The sequence below is a fragment of the Lissotriton helveticus genome, chromosome 6, assembly GCF_964261635.1.
Source record: "Lissotriton helveticus chromosome 6, aLisHel1.1, whole genome shotgun sequence".
In the NCBI taxonomy this organism is placed as follows: Eukaryota; Metazoa; Chordata; class Amphibia; order Caudata; family Salamandridae; genus Lissotriton; species Lissotriton helveticus.
In genome coordinates, this window is record NC_136067.1 from 1,674,608,861 (window position 1) to 1,674,634,108 (window position 25,248).

The window sequence follows — 25,248 nt, forward strand, 5'->3', positions numbered from 1 at the left end:
AACGGAGAGAGCGAATTGCAGTCGCGATTTCGTCCGTAGAGAACGGGGCCTCCATAAAGGATCTCTCCAAATCGGAAAGGCAGGGCAAAGGTATGTCGCGCACCATGAGGCGAGAGTCGTCTTCATCCCTTTCCGACACTGGGGAGTAAACCGCACGGAAATAGTCCGCAAAACATTCCACTATTTCAACCGGGTCTGTCACTTTCACACCATTCAAAGTCTGGATCACAGGCACCACTCGATTCGCCCTTTCCCTCTTGTCCAACCAAGCAAGCAATTTCCCCGCTTTGTCTCCAACATCATACAGACGACCCTGTTGCTCTCTAAATATCATTTTGGCCGCATCCGTGACCAGAGACTTATAGGCTAATTGCTTCAGACCCAGGGCATGGAGTTTGTCACGAGTGACACTCGATTCCAGGTCAGCCTCCATCTCAAGTATTTCCATCTCAAGCTCCACCACCTCCCGATTCCTTGCCTTTTTGGTTTCAGCAATGAGAGACAGGGCCTGCCCACGAATCACCGTCTTAAAAGCCTCCCATAGGGACACCGCAGAAGAGACAGACCCCTCGTTCTCCAGAAAGTAGGTGTCCAAGGACGTAATCAATTGACCACGGGTCTCAGGGGAGGTCAGGTACCAAGGGTTGATAGGAGCCACCCGGCCCGCCGCCTCCACCCCAACATCAAACCAGAGCCAGAGCGGAGAATGATCTGAGATGCCCCGGGGGAGGTGCCTAATCTCGCGGACGGCCGATGACTGTTCAGCTGGCATGAGGAAGTAATCTAGTCTAGACAAGCTCCCTTGAGCCCCAGAGTGGAAAGTATATTGCATTTGAAGGTTGTTGATGGGGTGATAGTGGCATGCTGTTGGGGACAGGGATTCTTTGTGTAAAACTGTCATCCTTTTCTTCCTCATCACCTCCTTCTATCATCATGATTGGAGCTGCTTCCCCTCTTTCATCACCACCATCACCAGCTACATTTTTAAGGTGCTCCTCCCACTGGATTGTGTGATTTATTTTCATATGGGACATTTGGCCTCCAGTACCATTGTATGAACCAGGCTTACCTCGATGACCATTTGCGTGGTAAATGTAGCAATTTACAATGTCATCCTCCTGATTGCTAATCATAAAGAAATCCCAAACTGGAGAGGAGAACTTTTTTGCCTGAAGAACTAGAGGTAGATGGGTGTGTCGTTTGCCTCTCTGCAGTGAGTACTTCGATTGTGGTAGTGGTGGATGCTAGTCTCAGTGGGGGTCTTACACATCTGGAAGCTGGCAGTGGTGGTGGAGCCAGTGCCACATCTCTTTGGGCAGGTTGAAAAGGAGGGGCCATCCTGATGTCACTGACTACTCCTCATCACTGTCAATTTCTGTTATTCTAAGGCTTTCAAGAACTTTCCTTTGCCCTTGTCACTCATCTTGGATCTCGGACTAAGCTGTGGTCCAATCCATGACTAAATCATAAGAAGGGATGCTTGGAGAAGATGGTGGAGTACCCTTTCTTTCTCTTGCTGGAGATCGTAAAGCCAATAGTTCAAGAACTACATCTTGGTCATCAGGAAGTAGAACCTCCCATTCTTTTCCTTCTTCATGAAGAACTGTTGCTGGTTGTGGCTCCTGTTGTCCACTGTATGAAGATTCCTGTGACAATTGGGTACTTTGCAGCTGAGACCAATCAATTCCAGACTCACTGCTCATTGCTGTGATTGCAGTGGCTGACTCGCTGAGAGACATGGGCTTTGGCATAGGTTGGGGTGGCATTGTTTATGCAGGAGTGCTGCTCCCAGCTTCCTGCCCAGAGGACGGTGCAGCAGGCTAACCATGTTTCCTGAAAAAGGTGAAGGCAGCATACCAATGGTGGGAATCTGCTTCTTCGTCTCCTCCTTAACGGCCACTTTCTTGTCAGGAATACATTTCTTTGAGGTCCTCTTCAAGCTATATCAGTTGGCACTTAGGTGCACAAGAGGAAGCAGAGGAGGACTCAGGTGGCGCGGTGTGAAGTTAATTTGGGCCGACCTTCTGTCTGGACCTACTGTGGGTGATGTCTCTTGCGCATTTAAAAGCAAACAAACAAGAAAAACATTCAGTGAAAATGCCATTTTTGCAGTTTGAATTATTCATATAGACAATATAATTTAGTTATCTCAAATAATTAACAACACTAGTTGTATTTATTCCAATTCAAACCATATCATAATCTTTCAATTAGGATAACAACATACACTTTTAAATGTTTGCTTTATGCGCCTCCAAGATGAGACACCTGTGGCAGACAGGGGGGTGCAGGGAAAAATGAATAATCCTTAAAAGAATAATGTTGGTGTATGCCTATTGCCTAAGAGACATATGGCAGGCAAGGAGTGTAGAAGGAAATGGTATAATCCTTAAAAAATGAATGCTGCTGTGTTCCCAGGGCAGGCAGGGGGAGCAGGGGAAAATGGAATAATCCTTAAAAGAATGAATTCTGGTGTGCGCCTATGGCAGGCAGAGGGTGCAGGGGAAAATGACATAATCTTTAAAAAAAAAGATTTCCTATGTCCTAAGAGACCTATGGCAGGCAATGTGGCGTAGGAAAAAAACAAATAATGTACAATAAAGTAATTGCTGGTGTCTCATGAGGGACAATGAGAAATCCTTTGGAGAGCAAGGAGATGCAGGGTAAAATGGAAAAAATGCATATAATAAAGTATAAACATTGTACATACATCATAAAATGATCCTCAAGCATGATAAACGTATATCTGGGAAAAAAGTTAAAAAAATGAAAAACAAAGAGTACATTTGGGTCAATGGCAAACGCACACTGTCTGCCTACAGATAATGGCTGCCGGCCACATGTTCAAACATCAACAAGCAAGGAGATATGGACAACAAAGAATACATGCAGGCCTATGGACATTGACTACAGAAAATGGCAGCCAGCCACATGTTTAAACAATAAGCAAGAAGGCTTGGACACAAAGAACATATGCAGGTCTATAACAAAAGCACACTGGCTAGCTACACAAAATGGCCGCAGGCCACATGTTCAAACAACAAGCAAGAAGTCATGGAGAAGAAAGAACACATGTGTGTTGGCCTATCGCAACAGCACACTGGCTGGCTACCCAAAATGGCTATAACCACATGTTCAAACAACAAGCAAAACGGCATATACAGCATGGATTCTATGCAGGCCTATGGCAAAAGCACACTGACTTGCTACACAAAGTGGCCGCCAGCCACATATTCAACCAACAACAAGCAAGAAGGCACGGACAACAAAGAACGCATCCTGGCCTATGACAAACGCACACTGTCTACTACCCAAAATGGCGTCCAGCCACAAGTTACAACAAAAACAAATAAGGTGGCATGGAAAACAAGGAACACAAGTAGGCCTATGGGCCCTGACTACACAAAATGGTATGGAGAACAAAGACAAAATGGTTGCCTATGGCAAACACATACACAAACACACACACACACCCGCACACGCTCGCACACACACTGCCGGGTCAAAAATAATGGTCACTTGGCCAGGAAACAAATGCGCCATAGAAAACAAAGAAAAAAAGAATACCATTAATTCAGCAATGTCAAAAATGAAGATTAAGTCAGCTAAAAATATTTTCCAACAATACACATCCTCCTAAGGCATCATAATATTACCACACCAAAATACACTTTTTGCAGAAAGAAGATATGACAGTTAGCATTTAATCCAATGCCACCCCTGGCCTAAATCAATGATGTTATAAAAACAACTTACACCACAGAAGTAGTTGTTTTGAGTACCCAATGCCTATAAAAAATTCTTCAAGAATGTTTCACTGGGTTTGGAAATTGATTTAGCTTCTGAACTTAATTCTGAGAAATTCACATCACACAGTTGTAATGGAGCGATTCCAATCATCGGTGCTAGCATTAAAATAATATTAGCTGCATGCGCTACGCAATGTGGAATAAGGTTCTTGGACGCATGCCAATTCAGAAATCATCAAGCGAACGGAGCACACCACTTTAAGTGCTTCTCCAGTACTCTCTCTGTAGGAAAGATTTCCTACAGTTGGCAAATCAGAGAAACTGGACCTACAAAAAGTATTGGGGGTTGTTGTAGAGATGTTTTTTTATAACACCTAAAATACAGATGCTTTCCAGAGAGGTCAAAATATAATGAGGTATCCTGTTGTACCACACATTAAAATATACTACTACTACTACTACTGTTGGCAATTATATTAATAATAATAATAAGGAGTAATAATAACATATTTCTATAACTCTTCGTAGTGTACATTTGCACTTTCAAAGTACTAGAAATAACAACTGGTAAACATCTCACAACTTAGAAAAACACACGTAAAAATTGTTTTATACATCTTCTCACTTGTTTCAAATAATTCACCGACTCATCTAAATCTACTTTTAATTATCACCACTTAACTGCTGTCCCCGTTTTTCCAGCAATTGTACTCCTCTCTGCTTCTTATAAATGATGTCTAATAGGATGCCAAGGAAGCATTTAATTCCCTATCTTTAAGCATTATGGTGAAAATTATAACGTCTTAACTATTCATAATTCAGCATCATTTCCTTTACACATTTCACGCACTCTGGAAGATGCCTTGCATCCTGCATTTTCTTTCTCCCACACATTGTGAAATGAGACAGGTTGTGTGTGTCATTGAACTACGGTGAACATCACGGTGAGCCCAATGGCTGTTGTGGGATTGGTAAGTAACTCATTATCAGGGCCGGACTGCCATAGTGGGCACTGGGCATTTCCCCGGTGGACCTCCAGTGTTTGGGGCCGGTTTTGGGCCCCTGGGGGTCGATTTTGTTACATAGCATAGCTGCAATATCGGCCGCTGTAACGAATTCGGCAGAAACCGGCCCTGGTAAACAGCTCGGCTGCACCCCCAAAGCCCTGGGGGGCTGGCCAAGCACTTTGCCAGGCCAGTTTTGGGTCCCAGTCCGGCCCTGCTCATTATCAAAAAGGTGCTGGTACTTCCACCATGCACACACATATTTCAATGTGTCCACCGGGTGAAAAAAAACCGATCTCCTTTTTCAATTAATCCCAACAGTGTACAGACACGATATTGGAGTAGGAGATTGAGGGGACGCTTCCTTGAATGATAAAACTAAAGTGAGGCACACCCTACAGAAATTGAACTTGAGTCGCCCAATTAACAAAAAGTGGTAAATCTGCACCCATAAAAGTACTCCTATGAATGATTACAGATTGGCTATTCTTTAAAATTCACAAATATTCCCAATAACATGCCTTTATGGCTTTCCAGATTTAAGTTTCCAGGCGTACTAACATCATGTGCTACTGTCCGGGCCACCCATATTTCCCATGCATAATGCTACATAGTATACTATTATGCACTGGAAAAACGCAGCCCAGTGTGTGAATGCACATTTTTTTTCTGTTTCCCAATAGGTAACACATTTCTCCTCCAACTTTGGGGATGAATAGTTATTCTTCCCACTTAGGAAGGGAATTAAACTCTATGGGGCATATTATCAAGGGGGTTTATCTCCGCTTTTTTGGCTTTAAAAGCCAATAAAGCGGAGATAAAATTATCTCCCTATTACCAAGCTGTCGCTAACACCAGTTAGCGACAGCTAATAGGAGATAGCGACCATCTTGGGCCCCGCTTTGCATGTCAGTGATATTTATCACTAATGACATGCAAAGTGGGCGTGCCAAGATGTTAACGACTGGAAACAGTCGCTAACATCGCTATCTCCTATTACCAACTTTTGGAGATATTCGCGCTAAGCGCGAATATCTCCAAAAGCTAACACCTGCCCTGAGCAGTTCTTAGCCATGTTATCCAATGGGAGGTGGATAACATGGCTAAGAGCATTTGCTCGATAATGCATGAATATCGCTGACTTTTCAGCGATATTCATGCATTGCGGCCGTTTTTTATCGCATTTGCGATAAACCTTGCTAATAGCAAGGTTTATCTGCGATAAAAATCGCTGCTTTGCGGCGATAATTTTTGTCTCTAAACAAGTTAGAGACAAAAATTATCTCTATTGGTTGGTAATATGCCCCTATCTCTTTACAGGAGTAAATCTCCGACAATTTTCATGACTGGAATCTTCAGATCGAAGTTTGTCAATACCCACAATTAGACATGTTTATGGGATTTCACAAGTTTACAAGGCTATACCCACACCTTTTTCTGCCCATTTACCCCAGCATGCATGTAGTTACTAAGGCGCATTTCTCCACACTTGCTGAAGAGAAATTCGCAGTATTGAAATCATGAATGTCTGCTAGGATTACTTTTGTGAATTCCCGCAAGTGTAAATGAAGCTCTTTTGGTCACAAACATGTTTTGTTCTTTGCAAAAGGGCGGCTTCAGATGGTTAGATAATACCCTGAAATGGGTGGACATTAGGATAGAGGAATCTGCCAAACCAACTCTGCCAAGTTAGCACTTACACTAACGCATCAACAAAAAGAGTTTTTGTAACAGATGGAGATTTTCCAAACCTAGTCAAGGAAAAATCAGTCCATTGTCTGCCATTTTGCAACAGAAATAGGTAGCCTGTCTGTGCTAGTTTTTATCTTCACTTTTCAGAGCACACCTGCTTTTAAACAATCCATTAGTGGAGTCACTCCGGAGTCGGTGGCTTAGAAAGGCCTGGTAAGCAGCAATGCCTACATACAGGCTTCGTATTATCCCTGAGACAATGCTTCTCAACTCTTGTGCAATCTGGAGAGTCAAATGATGATATATTCCAATTGATAACAGTCTTAGGAAAAGTTGCATCGGTAAGATAAGCATTCAGATCTGATTGTTTATCATGCAATTATTATTCAAGGAACAAAATGAAACATAATACGTCTTTTTGCATATGCTAAGATTTTTTAATTGCCAAGCCATACGTTTTTTCCTTTAATCCACTTTTGAGCATCAAACTGTGCAACATCGTTCTCTGCTTTTTACTACGAGAAGCTGTGATCAGCTAACAGAGTGCTCCGAATTAACAAAGGAGACATATGACGCTATTAAAGAAACCTGTGAATAAATAAATATGCTGAAATACTGCTGTTTTAAATCAAAGATAAGACTAATGGAAGCTAGATACGTGTTTGTCTGATGATGTGGTTTCTTTATAGGACAAATATCAGTGGAAGGATTTATGAGCTACCTGAGCGGAGAGGAAAACGGAGTTGTCCCCCCTGAGAAACTGGATGTGAACGAAGACATGTCTCAGCCACTGTCTCATTATTTCATCAATTCCTCGCACAATACCTACCTCACAGGTACTGACCAGCATGCTCTTTCTCTGCTGTGTTATTAAAACATCCCTGACTGGGAAGATAACAGTGTGGTCGCCAATTTTCAACATATGTTTAGTTAGTAATGAAATATCAGAAATGCCCTGACACACTTTTTGGCCACTTCCTGTTACTTGGTCCTGTTCTGGCCCATCATCAATCCCTCCATCCATCTATTCCTGTTCCAGTCTATTCTCCACCCTGATGCCCATCACGGTGCACATTTTCGCCCCGTGAACCATAACCCATCGTAGGGCATCCTAACTCGCAAGTTTCCCAACACAGTGTCCTCCCTACCTCTTCTTCGTCTGATCTACTTCCATTCACTATTCCTTCTCTTTCACCCTCACTGTGTCCCTGTCACTCAGCCCTGTGCCCCCTGGCAGCCACTGCGCACCTCATCATTCTCCCCGTTCTCTATTTTTATCCCTTGATCCTTTTTACTGTGTTGAGTGTGGAAGTTTACACCATCAGCTTCGATTATTTCAATGTGTCAGGTTTGTCCATGTGAGCGGTCTGACACAGAATGCACCACAGTATCTGTGTTCAAGCTGAAGTGCACCACTTAACATGAGCAGGTGCAACTGCAGCAACTCTTGCGCAGTGTCATATATAGAGTTGCCTGTTAAAAGTATTTGTAATTTGTGGGTTGTAGCGGCGTTTTTTCTAGTGTTCTACACGTTTTGCAAATCATGGTTTGTCAGTGCCCACAAAAGAAAGAATTTCTTGAACTATGTGTGTGACTGTGTTGTGACCCTGCAGAATGGTTTGGCTCTGTTAATTTACCCAGTTGCACCAATGAAATAAGTCCTGCACTTTATGCTACTAAACCCTCATAATTTCAGAAAGCTCTCCACTGCCTTTCTGCGATCTTAACAAGTGCAAATGGAAGTGATGCTGCTGTTGTCTGATACTCAAATTTGCACAGCGGCTCCATTGTCAAGTGCAACACCATTAGGCAATCCTGTCAGTATCCCAATGCATTCTTGAACTTGCTTTTAACGTCATAAGTATGAGCTTAAAGAGGCCCTTGAATGCAAAGTAATGCTGGGATGAAAGCCAGGACTGGCTGGCAGCTATGAATATATTTTCCATATGCTGGAATGGTATGTGGAAATGTGCTATGCTTTCATCACTCATGCATATGGTTCTAACGGGCATTACAAAGATACTTGTGTTTACACCGTGTACTGGATGACTAAAACATTGGCATTTGACAGGCGTACTTCTATGCAGTGCTTCATTTATTTTAAAAAAGATCATGGGTTCATTGTTTATCTTTGGAATCAGTCGCAAGACCTGCTCCATGCTTGAGTCCTGGAATACCAATGCTGCCTAGGTTTGCTTCAAGTTAATGCCGTTTCTGCTATTGTCACCGTTTGACAATCTTTCCCTTCCTCCTACTTTCTACTTTTTTGACGGTCCAGATCTGGGTCAAAGTCTGATGATGAGGAGTAAGGTCTCATCCCCAAATATAGGTTCCCCTTCTCACTGCATGCAGCCACCTCCAAAAATGTATCAGTGCTGAATATTTAAACAGGGATTGTTATGAATCATCCATTTTATGATTTCAGTTGTTAAAAGCCATGTTGTCATGTTCACACTCATATCAGTATGCTAATAAAATTAATAGATAAAGTATCAAAATATGGATGTAGACTCTGCACATTGGTGCACTGAGCAAACAAGAATTAGGGACACCGAAGGAAATAAAATCTAAGGGCCTTATTCCGAGTTTGGCGGTCTGCCGCCATAGAACAGTGTCTGCCCCCTACAGCAGCCCACGGCGCTGGCAGTCGGAAGACCATATTACGAGTTGACAACGGGGCCGGCGGTATGGAGGCGGGGATCTTGCAGCAGTGGTGAGTATTTTTCACAAATATATATTGATGCCTGTGTGTGCATTTCGACCGCAGATGTGTCAGATGCACACATATGCATGATGTGGGTGGAAAAATACCATATATCCATTATCAGGGTTCAGCCGATATGTGGGTAGTCCTGGCAATGGGAATATGGTATGAAAAGGACTCACCTGTAGATTGCCGCAAACAGGGCCGTAATCCTCAGCATCGAGATCCTGCTGTGAAAGGGGGAGCTGGAGAAAGGGACTCATGTTGGAAGAAGAATAAAGGGGTGAGTAAGCACCCCAAATCCTTTCTCACCACCACTTTGAAGCAGACGATCGGACCACCGCAGTCCACTTGCGGAACAGGCAACTCGTAATAGGGATGGTTATACAGCTCCCCCATACTGCCCTATGGCAGCAGCCTTTCCTGGCCTGCGAAAATGGCTGTCGGCGGTCTGCTCGCGGTCTCACCCATTCATTGGCGGTCTTTGCACGTCTGATCCACCCAACTTGTAATACGGTGGTCGGACTGCCTAGCTCACTGTGCTCGGACCACCAGCGCTAATACGGAGGTCCGCAGAACTGCCAAACTCATAATTAGGCCCTAGATCTTTTAGTGCCATTCCTAATCAAGAACGTTAAAATGACAGTGGTCATTGTCATTACTGTTGTTTCCTACTGTAACATAATCATATTGTGTTGACCCCCTTCTGTATGAAATCAAGGATAGTATGTTTTTACAATTCATTTTCTTTGGATTGCATATTTTATTTTTTCAAAAGCAACCCTACTAATACATATGTAATGCACTGATTCTGAGGGCCATATGATTAGGAATTAAAGAGCTGCAGCTCTGGGTTGAAAATTGAGAGTTGAGGGACCCAGTGCACAGGTAGTGGCACATCTTTCTGATTCTTATGCTTGAACAACAGACTGAGAGGAACTTCCAATGTTTTTTTTCTGCCTGTCCTGAGTTCATGACTAGGGCATTTCAGAGTTTATTCTTTTTTAAATACTCTTTTCATCTCCTTCCCTTAAACATCTTTCTAAATGTGATATCTTTTATGGTTTCATCATAATAAGAGAATATTGCAGCAGTTTTGAGTCAGATAGCTTCTTGCTATGAGGAAGGAAAACATGTTCTAAGGTGAACCAAAGGAAAAATGAAACCCGAAATAAGACATTTACTGTGTCATTGAATATGCATCCAAGTGACAAACAGCTCTTGATCTTACTTTTGATTCCTCATCAAAGATTAACCACAGTGGTCTAAAGATTAGACTTGCCACTCTTTTGATATATGGATATTTTTTGAGCTCAGGTAGCTCCCATGAAAAATGAGCTTGGACGAAGTAGGGTTTTCTCAGAGCCACGGATTTTGCTCTTCTGACGACTCCAGTGCTTAATTTGCAAAAAATGAAGTGCATTGGCCCTTGACAAGAGGCCACTACAGCTTGCACCACCTATTGCCCAAGCCCCCGCTGGCAATACGAATTAAGAACCAGGACACTTCTACATGGGTGACAAATTGGACTATTCTAGGCCCCCAACAGCTATAAGAACTGCTTGGGCGGCTGGTATTAATAATTATTAAACAAATGTTGTTGCACTCATTTTGAAATTAGACTGACAGCCCCACATGTGTTGAACTGCCATAGGTACCGGTGCCAACAATTAAGTGCTGGTGCTGAGCACCAGAAACCACTGGCTCAAATGAAGTACTGTACCTATCGTAATTCTCCAGTAATCAGTCGCAGCAAGTTGTTCCCTGGGTGTCTCTTTCCTTTTCTGTTCTTTTATTTAAATAGGACAACAATGCATTCTCAATCACCAGCCTAATTTGAATTTAAAATTATTTTTATAGCGCACGTTCACCAGCGGTTTCATGGCGCTGTAACTTACAGATGACAGGGCGGGAACAGCAAGCTTAAACCAGAGAAAATCTAACTACAAGAGAACTAATTGAAGACTTTGGAGAATAAATGAGCTTTGAGCTGTTTCCTGAATTGCGGATAAAGCGTTGAAGCTCTAAGCTCTGGAGGCAGGGAGTTCCAAAAGAGAGGAGCAATGCTCGCAAATTTCGACCCTCCCCATTTCTTCCTCCGGAATCGCGGGACTGTGAGAAGGGATTGGGTGGATGAACGTAGTTCTCTGGTAGGAACATAGGAAGTAATCTCCGAGGAGATAAAAGCCGGTGCCGTGCCCAGTCGCGCTTGGAAGATGATCCTAGACTTCAGGATACAAGTGAGGAACATTTCCAGCTACAGAACATTACGAGGATATTGAAAGTCACCATAAAGTCCTCGATCGTGTGTAGGGATGAATTTCAATAAAGTCTTTAAACAGTATTATTATTTAACATTTGTATGACGCATCGTATCATCCCCAGGGGGATCTCACGGCGCCTAACATCAAGGTGCTTTCAAAATACAGCCACAACATCATCCTTCCCCACTGCTCTTAAGTCATAGGACTCTCACTTACTTCTTCGTTTAAAATGAATACCATATGAACAATGAAAGATGTATACTGCAAAAATAACAAAAAAATATGCAACATGAAATTGTTTTCAAAATATAATCCAATTATTTTAACTTAAGCCTTTTTCAAAAGTGACTATTTTAGATTCAGGAATAGCATTCAGCCAGATCCCGCTTACCTAAAGTCTTCTCCAACAGAGCAACACCTAACCATGTTGGCATACTATATTTCCGTATTGACTAATTCCTGAAAAGAAAAATATGTCCAGAAGATAGAGTTAAGTAGCTAGTTTTTCCTTTTGCTCCTTGATTTGTAGTTGTGACACTACTTATTGACCAGCAATTCACAGTGTCTACTGGCTCCAGAAAATGACATTCCAACTGGATGACTGACTGCAATAACATTTTATAATGTAGTACCTATGCCATTCAATTATAGGTGAGTAGTGAAGTCACAGCTAGACTGTTGAAAGAACATTACATGTATTGCCTGCATGTATTAGTGGTTTTCCTGTATTGTGATTAAATAATACCTCAGAACAATGGGCTTCATTTATTTGTTTATTGAGATGATTGTATAGCGTGGATATAGCTACAAGGGCAATGCCTTACTACATAAGGAACAGGTCTAGCTAGAGTAGCAGTCATCAATGGCTATAATTAGTAAAGAATGGTAAAAGTACAGGACTGAGTGTAAAAGTCAGACAAAGGAGTAAAGTAACAGGAGACAGAGTGAAAATGGTAATGTACTTGTAAATATTTACATAACATTGGACTATGTTGTGAAATATCTTCTCAAAAGACGAGGTTTGAAGTCCTTTTAAAATGTTAACAGATTCTGATGAGATTCTGGTGAGGGGTGGCTCCTACTAGAAAGAGAAGTAATAGAAATAGTACTTCCTCAAAGAAAGGAGCATGCCGAAGCATGTAAAATGTACTGTGGTAATTCCACCAATGAAGGATCCCAAGTTAGTTTCAGTAATATTCTGCAATCATAGGACCATTTCTAAATTGCCACTCTTCTTCCATTACATTAAATACATTTTGACGTTCCAAAAACAAAGCAATGTCCTACTATGTACTCTAACTACTCCAATTTAGATTTGCCACTTGAGTCGCGGTACCTTTCCCCAAAGGCCTAAATATGTCCGAAGCGCAACTGGGGTTACATTACATACAGTGCCCTTGGGAGCAATGGGCCCATGCACCCATTTTCTGTGCTCAAAGGCCACTGTAGTATTGCAAAAGAGGTCACAGATGGTTGTGCAGCTCCTTCTATAATACTGATAGTGCTGGTGTATATGTAGCCCCAGCTATCTTGAGAGTTTATTCCCTCACTTACTTGGGGATGTGGTCCCATTCAAATGAGGGAACTTACTTTACTTCTGTGTCCCACTGTATTATGGGCTCAGACAGAGGGACAAAGTAGCCATCAGGAGGCACATTGATTGTGTGATACAAAGAAGTGCCTTACACTCAGTGTGCTCCCTGAAAGCAGCCCGCTTGAGGGGGGTCTATGAACTCCCAAACATTACCCTGCAGGACAATCTCTGTCCCCCTCTGAAGTGCAGGCACCTTGTTGCCGGCAAAGTGAAAGACAGACCTGTTGCTCCAAGCAGCTGCTCCATCTTTCATTATTTCACTATTCTCGCACAGCGTAACTTCATGGCTGCCCAGAGGGCGGAGGTTTATTTTTAATAGGGTGCACTGTCCCTGTCTGTGGCCAGCGCAGTTGCTTAAAGGTGCACTGTGGCACTAACAGGGACAGTGCACCCAATGTGTGATACAGACCATGAATTGCAAGGTGCTGTCAGTTGCAGTGCCTCCTGGGCTCTGCAAGTGATCATCAGAATAAACCACATTTTTAAAGAAGTAGTTGAAAACACACTTTCTCATGAGGACTATGATACAGAGATTCAAATGACCCCAATCCATTTTGTCACAAGTCGGGCTTTTGACTGTTCATTTTTTTCTTATCATTTCCTTTGCAGTATGGAAGCAAAACAGAGGTTCTCCTGTTGGGATCTGACACCTCTTTTTGGTGACAGAACTGGTGGCATCCGGGTATGGGAACTCTTCCAGCCCCAGACAATAAGGTGAGGCATCTGGGCATCATCTTTGATGACAGACTGACTTTCCAACATCAGATCAACAAGATTGCTTCTCTGGTCTTTCTAACACTGAAGTCAATCCGGAAGGTGCGCGCCTTTATTCTCCCTGAAGCAGTAAAAACACTGGTGACGGTTCTAGCCATTGCCAGACTGGATTACAGAAATGCCTTATATCTGGGCCTGCAAAAACAGCACATGCTCAAACTCCAGCGGGTGCAGAACGCACCCGCCAGAATGTTGCTGAATATCCCCAAATTCCAGTCCATTTCGCAAGGCTTAAAAAAATTCCACTGGCTTCTGATAAAAAAGATGATAGAATTCAAATCCTTATGTCTAGAGTACAAAGCTATATGGGAACAGGAGGACCTGCGTTCCTGAAACAACATTTGTACCTGGTATCATCCATGCAGAAACCTACATTCAGCTTAGAGCAAACTCCTCCAGACACCCAAATTTAAGAAAGTTCACTGGGGAGGAAGTAGTTTTATCCTGAGCACAGGGAAACTGTGGAACACGCTGCCATTAGATATTAAAAATTGCCCGACGCTACTTTCCTTTAGAAAATTACTAAAAACGTGGCTATTCTCAAACTAATACTTACTGTTTTCCACTGAAATTCTGGCAGACACCTTCGAGCAGTGCCTAGACACCCTTGGGCATTCGAGCGCTATATAAATTTCACAATCCCATAGGTACCGGTGCCAACAATTAAGTGCTGGTGCTGAGCACCAGAAACCACTGGCTCAAATGAAGTACTGTACCTATCGTAATTCTCCAGTAATCAGTCGCAGCAAGTTGTTCCCTGGGTGTCTCTTTCCTTTTCTGTTCTTTTATTTAAATGGGACAACAATGCATTCTCAATCACCAGCCTAATTTGAATTTAAAATTATTTTTATAGCGCACGTTCACCAGCGGTTTCATGGCGCTGTAACTTACAGATGACAGGGCGGGAACAGCAAGCTTAAACCAGAGAAAATCTAACTACAAGAGAACTAATTGAAGACTTTGGAGAATAAATGAGCTTTGAGCTGTTTCCTGAATTGCGGATAAAGCGTTGAAGCTCTAAGCTCTGGAGGCAGGGAGTTCCAAAAGAGAGGAGCAATGCTCGCAAATTTCGACCCTCTCCATTTCTTCCTCCGGAATCGCGGGACTGTGAGAAGGGATTGGGTGGATGAACGTAGTTCTCTGGTAGGAACATAGGAAGTAATCTCCGAGGAGATAAAAGCCGGTGCCGTGCCCAGTCGCGCTTGGAAGATGATCCTAGACTTCAGGATACAAGTGAGGAACATTTCCAGCTACAGAACATTACGAGGATATTGAAAGTCACCATAAAGTCCTCGATCGTGTGTAGGGATGAATTTCAATAAAGTCTTTAAACAGTATTATTATTTAACATTTGTATGACGCATCGTATCATCCCCAGGGGGATCTCACGGCGCCTAACATCAAGGTGCTTTCAAAATACAGCCACAACATCATCCTTCCCCACTGCTCTTAAGTCATAGGCACAATCTAATCATTGGAAGTGTATTTTATGCTGCATGCAAAACAATGTAAAACACACCATAAAAAAATAAATCCATTCATGTATGATCAATTGTGAAAGGAGCCAAAAAAAGATTCTCACACATTAACCAGTCTACCGAGAAGTCAGTCCTCCCACATCAATGCGTTTCTCCTCCCAAGATTTTTTCATTTGTTGATTTTCCTATGTCATTGTCAAACATATATCATTCAACAACAACTATGTTCTCATGTAAAGGTCTGATAAGTAAAGACTTTCAGGCAAATAGGTAGAACTCAACTACCTTTTTTAGTAAGAGCCCTGAGAAAAGGAAAGATTCAGACTTTCATTTTTCTTGAGAATCAGGAGAGAACAATTTTCATTAGTCCCCTGAGATTCGATAAATATATTTCAACAAAGCATTTCTACCTCAAATACTGCATTGTTCCAAGGTGGCATGCTAGATCATGGAACACTTAACTGTTACTTCCATCAGTCATTGAGATACTTGGGGGCCGATTAGGATGGCGGTGAATCGGCATCCTCCGGGCCGGCGGAAGCCACCGTCGACCTGGAGGACGCGGATTCACCGCCGCGGCCACAGACATCACCCACCGCCAGATTAGGATGGCGGTGGGTTTGCGGTGGGACCAACGACGGACGGCAGGTCCAACTGCCGCTGATCCGCGGGGTGTGGAGGGTTATTTGGTGGCGGTGTCTGCAAGACACCGTCAGCCAAATTAGGATGTGCATTGACACATGAATCCGCCGTGGAAAAGCATGAGGTCTTTGGTGTTTGGGGGGCCGTTGCGGGCCCCCAGGGTGTCAGGGGTGGGGGGTGCACATGGGGGGTACCTATGCTACCCCCCAGCATTTACATGCACAAAGCAGCTGGCCCGACTGTCTGGGTCCGGTACCTTCCCCCAAGCATGAGATCAAGAGCTTGGGGGTGTGGCTCGAGCAGGATCTTTCTTTTAAAACGCACGCAAAAAAAACAGCAGGCGTGTGTTTTGGCCTGCTCCGATCAGCCCGGAAGATTCTACCTCTCCTCCCAGCGGCTTCTAGGAGGTTACTCGTTCAGGGGCTTATCATCTCGCGGTTGGATTTTAGTAACGCATTGTTTCTGGATGCTCCAGAATCCACCCTGAACAAACTGCAGCAAGTGCAGAACGCGGCCGCCAGGCTCCTGACGGGCCTTCCTAGGCATCAGTCCGCTCGCCCTGCGCTGAAGGGGCTGCACTGGCTCCCTGTCAGGGAAAGGGTGAAATTTAAGTCACTCTGTATCGCCCACAAAATTCTGCAGGGGCAGGCCACCCATCCTGGGGGATATGGTTCAGCCTTATAAGGCCTCCCGCTCGCTCCGTTCCGATCATCTACATCTGTTGCAGGTTCGGAGGATGAGGAAGGCAAGAACCGGTGGCAGAAGGTTTTCTATCAAGGTAGCCACCCTGTGGAATTCCCTCCCTTTGCACCTACGCTCGGAAGCGAGTCTCCTACGGTTCCGCAAACTTTTAAAAACCTTCTTATTTTCTGTCTAGTGCCTGCCCTTCTGTGATAGCGTATCTGTCTGGTTGAGCGCGGGGATGCCCAAGGGTAACCAGGCGCTATATAAAACTCATTAATAATAATAATAATAATAATAATAATAATAATAATAAAGCGGCAGGCACCGCGCGGTGCCTGGTGCTTTGTGCATGTAAATGTTAAACATGCATTTTTAACCTTGCGGCGGGTGCTGCTTCAAGCAGCACCCGCCGCAAGGGTAAAAATACAGGATGTGACCGCCAGGGTGGCGGTCACATCCTAATTGCACCGGAGGGACCGCCGCTGCCCCTGTGGACGGTCCCTCCATCTTGGGGGTGTCGGACGGACGCAGGTCCGTCCCCCATCCTAATAGGCCCCTAGATGATGAATGCAGATATAAAATGAAATAACATCAAATATAAACGAAATTATACTGATTGGCACATTTTTGTCATTTACCCCATCCTGATAGACCTCAATTGGCTCCCCTTGCCTGCCTGCACCATCTTCAAAACCACCAACATCATTTACAAAGCCATCATGAACAGCATCCCACATATATCTGAGACATGCTCACCATCTCTAGTGATTCACGGCACACTCGCAGCCAAGACACCAGCAGACTGCAGACTAAGAAGTATAAAAAAAAGAAAAAAAACAAGACAGCCGGCTTTTTCCCTCTCTGCACCCAGGATCTGGAACAACATCCCTATATCCATCTAGACCACCCCTTCTCTGGGAACCACTGCTAAGGGTAGACAGTTAGGTTATCCTCTATTTATTTTCAAATTAAGTTACCCTTCATCAGGATCCTCCACATTATGACCCTCATCCTCAGAGTCCTCAGGCTGGGATTGCATCCTAGTGACTTTATCATAGGCATGGAGGGCTATATGAAAGGTCCAGCTTTGTGGCCTTCCTTCCTGCCCATAGACCCCGCTCCTTTCAGAGATCTGTAGCTCATCCCTGCTAAGGTTATCCCCATTAAGCCTCTCCTCTTCCATGAGACAAGGGGTAGAACACATTAATTTAGATAAAAAGGAAAACAGGCAGTCAAGTCACTAGGGTGAATTTAAAAAGTCTCAAATTGGTCTCAGATTATTTGTCTGGTATTTTCAGTGTGCACAAACACAAGTCCTAATTTCACTACTGCCACCAATGTAAGAAATTGGATTACTGATTGAGAGGAGTGAAACCATATTCAAGCGCAGCATCCGCAATCCATGTCAGGGTGAGGCACAAGCAAAACTCAAATTAATCTGAGCTCAACCCTCCGGTAGCTTGGCACAGAGAAGTCAGTCTTATTTAAGAGACAATATGTAAAGAATTAATGCAGCCATTCAAACTGTAATAAAGTGAAAACACGACACAATAAAAATCCCATACCAATTTAGACAAATAGAATAGAATTTAATAAATAAAACAATATCAAATTACAAAAATCCAATCAGTAGAACCGGAAATGCTAGGTGATTTAAGTGAAAATACTACCAAAAAGCCCAAAGCACCACCAGTGGCTATCTGGTTATGCGAGACCGGGAGAAAGTCACAAGTTCAGGTTGACCAAGATGGAGTGCGATTCAGATACAGGGACCAGGGTAGTCTCGCAAAAAAGTTACCTTCTCAGTCCAGTGCGAAGAGTCCTGTGGAGGGGGCTGCGATGAAGGGTCACGGACAGTCAGCGTTGTAGTGTGCAGAGCAGGCCTAGCATTGTGGAGGGGGTCGGGTGCTGTAGCACAAAGATTCTGTCGTCATCATGAACGGTCAGGCCAGTGCTTCACAATGGCACTCTCTGCGAGCTGTCGATGCTGTAATCGAAAGGGTCGAGTTGACGTACCTTTGATTGAAGGTTGTGAATCTGACAAGATTTTGTCACCAACGGGCCTGTTTGTGAATGTTAAAAGCCTAAAATCTTCAATTCTGCCACTAGGAGGCCCCGCCAAGGGTTCAGGACCTGAAAGGCAACATAGGGTTTGCTCAGGTAGATCTGTGTGCTGGTTAAGGTGGTTGGGAGCCTGTTATGTCCCTGTGGTCCTGAACAGGAGTCCAGCAGACTAGCCCTTGTAGTCACGCTGGGAGGCCCGGGTTCAAGTCTGATTCCTCTGACTGAGGCAGGCAGGCAGCAGGGCAGCAATCCAGCAAGGCAGCAGTCAAGCAAGGCAGAAGTGGAGCAGGGCAGCAGAGTGGAAGTCCTTTCAGCAGCACAGCACAGCAGTCCTTCTTTCTGACAGAGTTCTCACAGATCCAGATCTGCACGAAAGAGTTGGTGTTTTAGGTCGAATATTTATACCAGGTACCTTCTTTGAAGTGGGAGAAGCTTCAAGAGGTTTCACTTTGAAGTGCACAGGTTTATTGCATCTCTTTCCATGGCTTCAGGCAAACTCCAGGGGGTATGCAGCCCTTACTGTGGAGGCAAGACACCACCTATTCAAGTATAGGTAGGGATGTGCCCAGCTCCATCCTCCCATCCTGCCAGTGATGCCCATCCAGGGGTTCAGTATCGAAATATCGAGGGACAGAATATCAAATTACCAAAATATCGACGCCAAAATATCAAGGGACAGAATATAGAATGCCTATCTACAAACAGGTAAGTACTAAAATATCAATTCCAAAATTTAGAATGTTAAAATATAGTTAACTAAAATATCGAATTTTTTAAATGTATTAAAAATACTATAAATGTAATTAAATTAAGAACATAATTAAATACAACATAATTACAATAATGTAAAAAACCTTAAAAAGTAAAAATAATAAATGAAATGTAAAACATTTTTTTAATATAAATTAACTTAATAATATTATAAAGTAATTATTAATCTTAATTATAAAATATCTAGAACATAAATAAAAATATATTGACATAAGTATATAAATAGGCATATTATTTAAATATAACAATAAATAAAATATAATAATTAAAATAATTAAAATAATAATTTTTATGTCAATTAATAATGAGTGCAACAGTAGTGAAAACGTTGGATAACGTAGGGGTAAAAATCACTATTCCCACTCCAGAGAGGGCAACAGTAGGGAAAGCGTTGGATAGCGGGGGGTAAAAATTACTATTCCAACTCCAGAGAGTGCAACAGTACGGAAACAAATAATTTGATATTAAAATAAGATTAAAACAAGGGGCATTGTTGATCGACCTTGTACATCGTGTGCAGACTAAACCTCAGAGCACAGCAGAGAATGCGAAAAGCAGACAGTTCTCATGTGAATAGGGCACAAACAAAGTCTTGCAAAATAAAGGCTTGTAGTGTTGTGCGCAAAAGCAGCCACATGGCAGCGAAGCCCATGCTAATATAGCAATGTCGGCAATGAACCATACTACACCCCTATTGTGGGTGCCTGCCTATAAAGAATACACAAAGCCCAACTGTCAGCTAAACCCAGTCATGGTACCCAGAGACAGGCTGCAGACACTAAATGGCTAAGGCAGGAAAATACCAACCATCTAAAAGTGGTGTTTTCAAAATTGTAATTTAAAAATAGACTTTACCATAAGAGATGATTTTTCATTACAATTCAAAAGACACAAACACAAACTGGTTACCTGTTCCCATTTGAAAGTTACACTTTATTAATGGTAATAAGGCAACTCCAATGTCATTCTGTGGGATGGGTAGGCCTTGTAGTTATGACAAATTAATTTAAGAGTTTTAAACTACCAGGACTGTCTGTAAAACGTAAAAGTACATGTTGCATTTTCTAAATACACTGCACCTTGCCCTCTGGACTGTCCAGGGCCTACAGTAAGGGTGACTTATATGTATTAATAAGGAAGGTTTGGGCCTGGCAATTGTTTTCTTTTGCCAGGTTGAATTGTTAGTTTAAAACTGCACACACATGCTGAAATGGCAGACCTGAGACATGTTTAAAGGGATACTTAAATGGATGGCACAATCCATGCTGTAGGCCCACTAGTAGCATTTAATGTTTAGGCCCTGGGCACAGGTAGTGTGACTTTACTATGGACTTCCATGTAAATTAAATATGCCAATTGGGTCTAAGCCAATTCTACTATGTTTTAGGGAGAGAGCACAAGCACTTTAGCACTGATTAGCAATGATATTGTGTGCAGAGTCCTAAGAGCAGCAAAAATTAGATCAGGAATTTAAGAGTAGTGAAGACAAAATGGGGGAAGACTCACGGGTCTAACACCAGTGGAGTCCACTTCTTTGTCTTAGATACGAGAGAGAAAAGACCTAGTCCTGTAAAAAGGGCAAGCAGATGCGATCGATAGCCCTTTTCTTCTAAGAATGCCCGGCGTAGCCGCCTCTAACTCAACTCAAGGTTATCAAACAAAGAGGCAGGCGCTGGAGACTGGAAGGCTAGAAACAGGAGTTTATTCCGACGGAGCAGAACACGTCAAATCAGACAACAGGGTATCTTCTCGAGGTGCTCTAACCGCATCTCTGAGGCCTGGCCTCTTATACACAGGTTTATGGCTTTATTACATACACTGCATCCGTAATGTTTCTTTGAAGGACAGAAAAGACATCCTCGGAATCCCCGGTCCAGGCCCGTTCCCACACACATCTACAGTAGAGTTCCCACCCCGATCTCAGCATGTGGTGGTTATCGCGCAGCTGGACATTCCGCTGGGAACGGGGATGTGTGGGATCAATCGGATCTTCGGGGTGCGAAAGCGTTGATTAATCCCCGCTTCTTTGATGGGGTGAGTTCCTACTGTAGGGGGCAATAAACTACATCTGCGGGGCCTGGCGGTGGCCTGGGAACAGCTTGGACAATCGGGCAGGGAGGAAGAGGATATCAAAGGCTTGTTCCCGTGAAGTGATGAAAGGGTTATATGGTTTCGGCTCGGGATATTGCGCTGAGGCAGGATCGCGCTTATGGTTCGTTTATGGTTCAAGGAGGAGAGATCGGGGGTTGCCGGACCGCGGGGGGGATGCTTGGGGAAACAAGCGAGTGAGGGGGGGAGACGCGCTGGCTATCGGGAGTGGGCAGAGAGGCCATGGCAATCAAAATGGCTGCTGCTTACGCGCACGTATGGATCTGAAAAGGACAAGATGGCGCCGATAATGTTTACGGCACAATCCAGATTTTAACAGTCCTCCCTTTTCAACATATCTAGCCAGCTTGTCAATTTATGTCTATCTCCATTATATTACGTATTTCGATATCATACAAAGCTTTCATACGTTCAGCTTCGAAGTTCGGAGTCTTAGGGCAAATACAGTTAGCAAACAGTGAGCACAGAGGCGGCAAGCATTGAATACCCAGGCAGAGTCCACATATTACGATGATTGGTATCAGTACGATCATGAACAACCTCCATCCCCAGTCCTTTACAGCACTCCAGAACCAACTCCCAAGTGACCATCCGTCTTGTTCCTGATGAACTTCTGAGGAGAGTCTGTGGAGGTGTTCAATGGCTTTGTAGACTGAGGGCGAATTGTCTGGTATGTAGGTACAACAGCTGGACCCGATGATACGGCATGCTCCTCCACGGTCCGCCAGAACCACATCTAGAACAAGGCGGTTTTGAAGAGCCACCATACGGACCGCCTGAAGCTCGGCTGTATTGTTTGTGAGGATACCAGCTGTAATGTTCATCGTTGTTTCGACTGCCTGGGACAAATGCCGAATGGCACGACTGTTCGCCATCGGACCCCAAAGTGGAACAAGTCCCTTTATTGCATCCAAGAATTGTGCTCCAGTGGAGTCGGCCTGCTCAATGTCCTTTGCTCGTTTTTGTCGGTGATGGTTTGCTGGAGCCACATAGGTCGGAGTAAGGATGAAGGCAATGTAGCAGGTACCTCCCCAGCCCTTTGGGAGCCAGGTGTAGGCTTTTGTACCACAGACGAAGTACATGTTTGGAGAGGTGACAAAAGAGGGTGGGTCGGTTGAGTCCAAAGTTCTGGTGATGCGGCAAGCGCTGTGGGCCACCAGTTGTGTCCCATGGCCTGTGATGCATACAAGGCCCGAGACATTGACGACAGATAGGGCCACAGTCAGGGTGGCAGCCGTTCGTTTCCGGAGGTAGGAGAAGGTGGGTCTGGCTGGATTGTTGAATACTTGCATCTCCACCCTTTCTTTGGCGGGGATGTCCATGTGAACAGAAGCATTGGAGGATAGAGGGCAGAAGGGAGCAGCAGTTCTTCCGGTTTTGTTCAGCCAGACCCCATGATAAAAGTGCGACATAGTTCCGCTGGAAGTGGCATTGTCTCTGTAGCTCTCTTGCAAGAGGATCAGCCAAGCAAGGCAGGAACCATGAACAGAGAAAGGTGAAGGGATGAAGGGGATGGAATGTCCGGTGGCATGTGGTATCAACCCACAGATCCAGCAATTCGTGGCATTGGCAGCAAGGTTGTGTTGGTGCAGCAACTGTACGAAGGAGTTGTTCCAGAACTCCTTACGCCTTTCTTGGATTTGAGGTGAAAGAGAGACCAGGTAGTGTTCTTTCATGGTGGTAGGCTGTGCAGTTGTTAGAAATGTCTTATGAGCCGGTGAGTTCTCTTCCACGATCCAGAAGGTAGTCATGAGGAGGAGGCAAAAGAGAAGAGCGATAAGAAGAGCAATAGTCTTTGAGCTGTGCAACCTGTCAGTTTTGGGGTTTCTGTAGTGGGTCTTCGGATGTCCGGTTGCTTCCATCATCTTCGTATCGGGCGCTTCCATCATCTTCAAGGTGCTCGGTAGTGGGCAGAACCACAAACTTCGTTGGGCTTCTCTCCTGGCTGCCTTAGTAGTGTTAGGCCACCAGTCTGAGAATTGTAACTTAGTCAGTGGTCTGCTTAGCCGAAGCTCCCTTCTTTCATCGCAGGTTATACCCTTCTCTGGATGGCACAGTGGGATCAGGGAATTTCGCCAATTCGAGTGTCTCTGTCTCAGGGTAGCAGCTCAGGGATGGTCGGTCTTTGTTCAGGAGCTCTTCTTGGGTGGTCACGTCTTCGGTCGACGTCAGGGTCGGAGAGATTTTCTTGCAATGATGTGCATGCAGCCAATTTTGCTTCCCCTCCACTCGAAGAGCTGTTCGGGTGGTGATCAAGACTTGCCAGGGGCCCGTCCAGCGGGTTCCAGACCCTATCCCGCTGGAAGTTCCGAATTAGGACGAAATCTCCAGGCTGGATGGTATGTCCGGGGCCCCTGGAAGCATCGGGGTTGGCCTGCAGCACCTGATGATGAATAACAGACAGTGTTTTAGTTAGGTTATACAGATAGTCAGACATTAGGACGTCTGGGACGTCGTGAATAGATGTCGGTTTGGGTGCAGACCAGATACTCATGGGCCGGCCGAAAACGACCTCGTAAGGGGTCAAGTGGTGTTTGGTGGGGGTGGAACGCATTGACAGCAATGCCAGGGGAAGAGCGTCTGGCCATTTTAGTCCTGTGGTAGCCACTATTTTCGCCAGTTTTAGTTTTAATGTGGCATTGTGCCGCTCGACCAGTCCAGCAGATTGGGGGTGAAAAACTGCATGGAATTTCTGTCGTACCCCCAATCCTTTCAGGATAAGCTGGATAACCTCGGCTATGAAATGGGGGCCATTGTCACTCCATAAAATACGGCAAAGGCCGTAGCGAGGGAAGAACTCTTTCAGTAGTACTTTTGCAGTGGCAATGGCAGTGTTGTCACGCGTCGGGTAGGCTTCCACCCATTTGCTAAAAGCGCATACAACAACAAGTACATACTTCAGTCCTTGACATCTCTCTAACTGAATATAGTCCATCTGTAGGACTTCAAATGGGTGGTTGGGGACCCCAAATCCTTCTCGGGGTACGACAGTTCCTTTCCCAGGGTTGTGTTGCAGACAAACTAGGCATTGTTGGACAAGACGTTTGGCTGAGTCTGTAATTTTGTCGTTATGCCACACTCGGGAGACACGTTCAGCCATAGGGGCTGCTCCTATGTGTGCAGGGGAGTGAGCCATGGTCAGTATAGGGATCAACTATGAATTGGCTAGCAACCATTTGTGCGTGTCTTTTGTCCGCCAGCAGCCTTCATCGTCCTTCAGTCCCACCCGTGCCCATTCAGTCAATTCGTGTGGTGCACTGGCTATCTGGATGTCCCTAATGGTCTCCCTAGCGTCCTTCCATTTTTCTGTTTGTGACCTGGTCACGTATATGCGTGTTGTCATCCTATTCTCTGCTGTCGTCCGGGCGGTGATGTCCGCCAGTGCATTGCCCTGTCCGACGATATCTGTCACCCTTTTGTGTGCCTGACATTTGATCACAGCAAGTCGTTTGGGAAGGAGAACTGCTTCAGTCAGAGCGGAGACTAGATCTCCGTGTAGGATGGGGGCGCCGTGTGAGGTCAGGAATCCCCTTTCCTTCCACAGGAGCCCAAAATGATGCACCACCCCGAAGGCATACTGGCTGTCCGTGTAAATGTTTGCTGTCGTCCCTGCTGCTAGGATACAAGCTCGTGTGAGGGCAATCAGTTCTGCTGCCTGTGCAGATTTCTGTGTGATGCGGGCGGTCTCAACTACAGTTCGGGCTGTGGTGACTGCATAC

At 44.4% G+C, this 25,248-nt stretch overlaps 1 protein-coding gene across 2 annotated transcripts in view; it reads left to right on the forward strand.

Annotated features, from left to right (window-relative positions):
* Positions 1-25,248, forward strand: part of PLCB1 (phospholipase C beta 1) — a 2,228,480-nt gene that overhangs the window by 1,274,748 nt on the left and 928,484 nt on the right. For both annotated transcript variants that reach the window (XM_078649524.1, XM_078649525.1), the window contains exon 10: positions 7,135-7,281. In XM_078649524.1, coding sequence (XP_078505650.1) covers positions 7,135-7,281 — 147 coding nt within the window. The remainder of the gene's footprint in view (positions 1-7,134; positions 7,282-25,248) is intronic.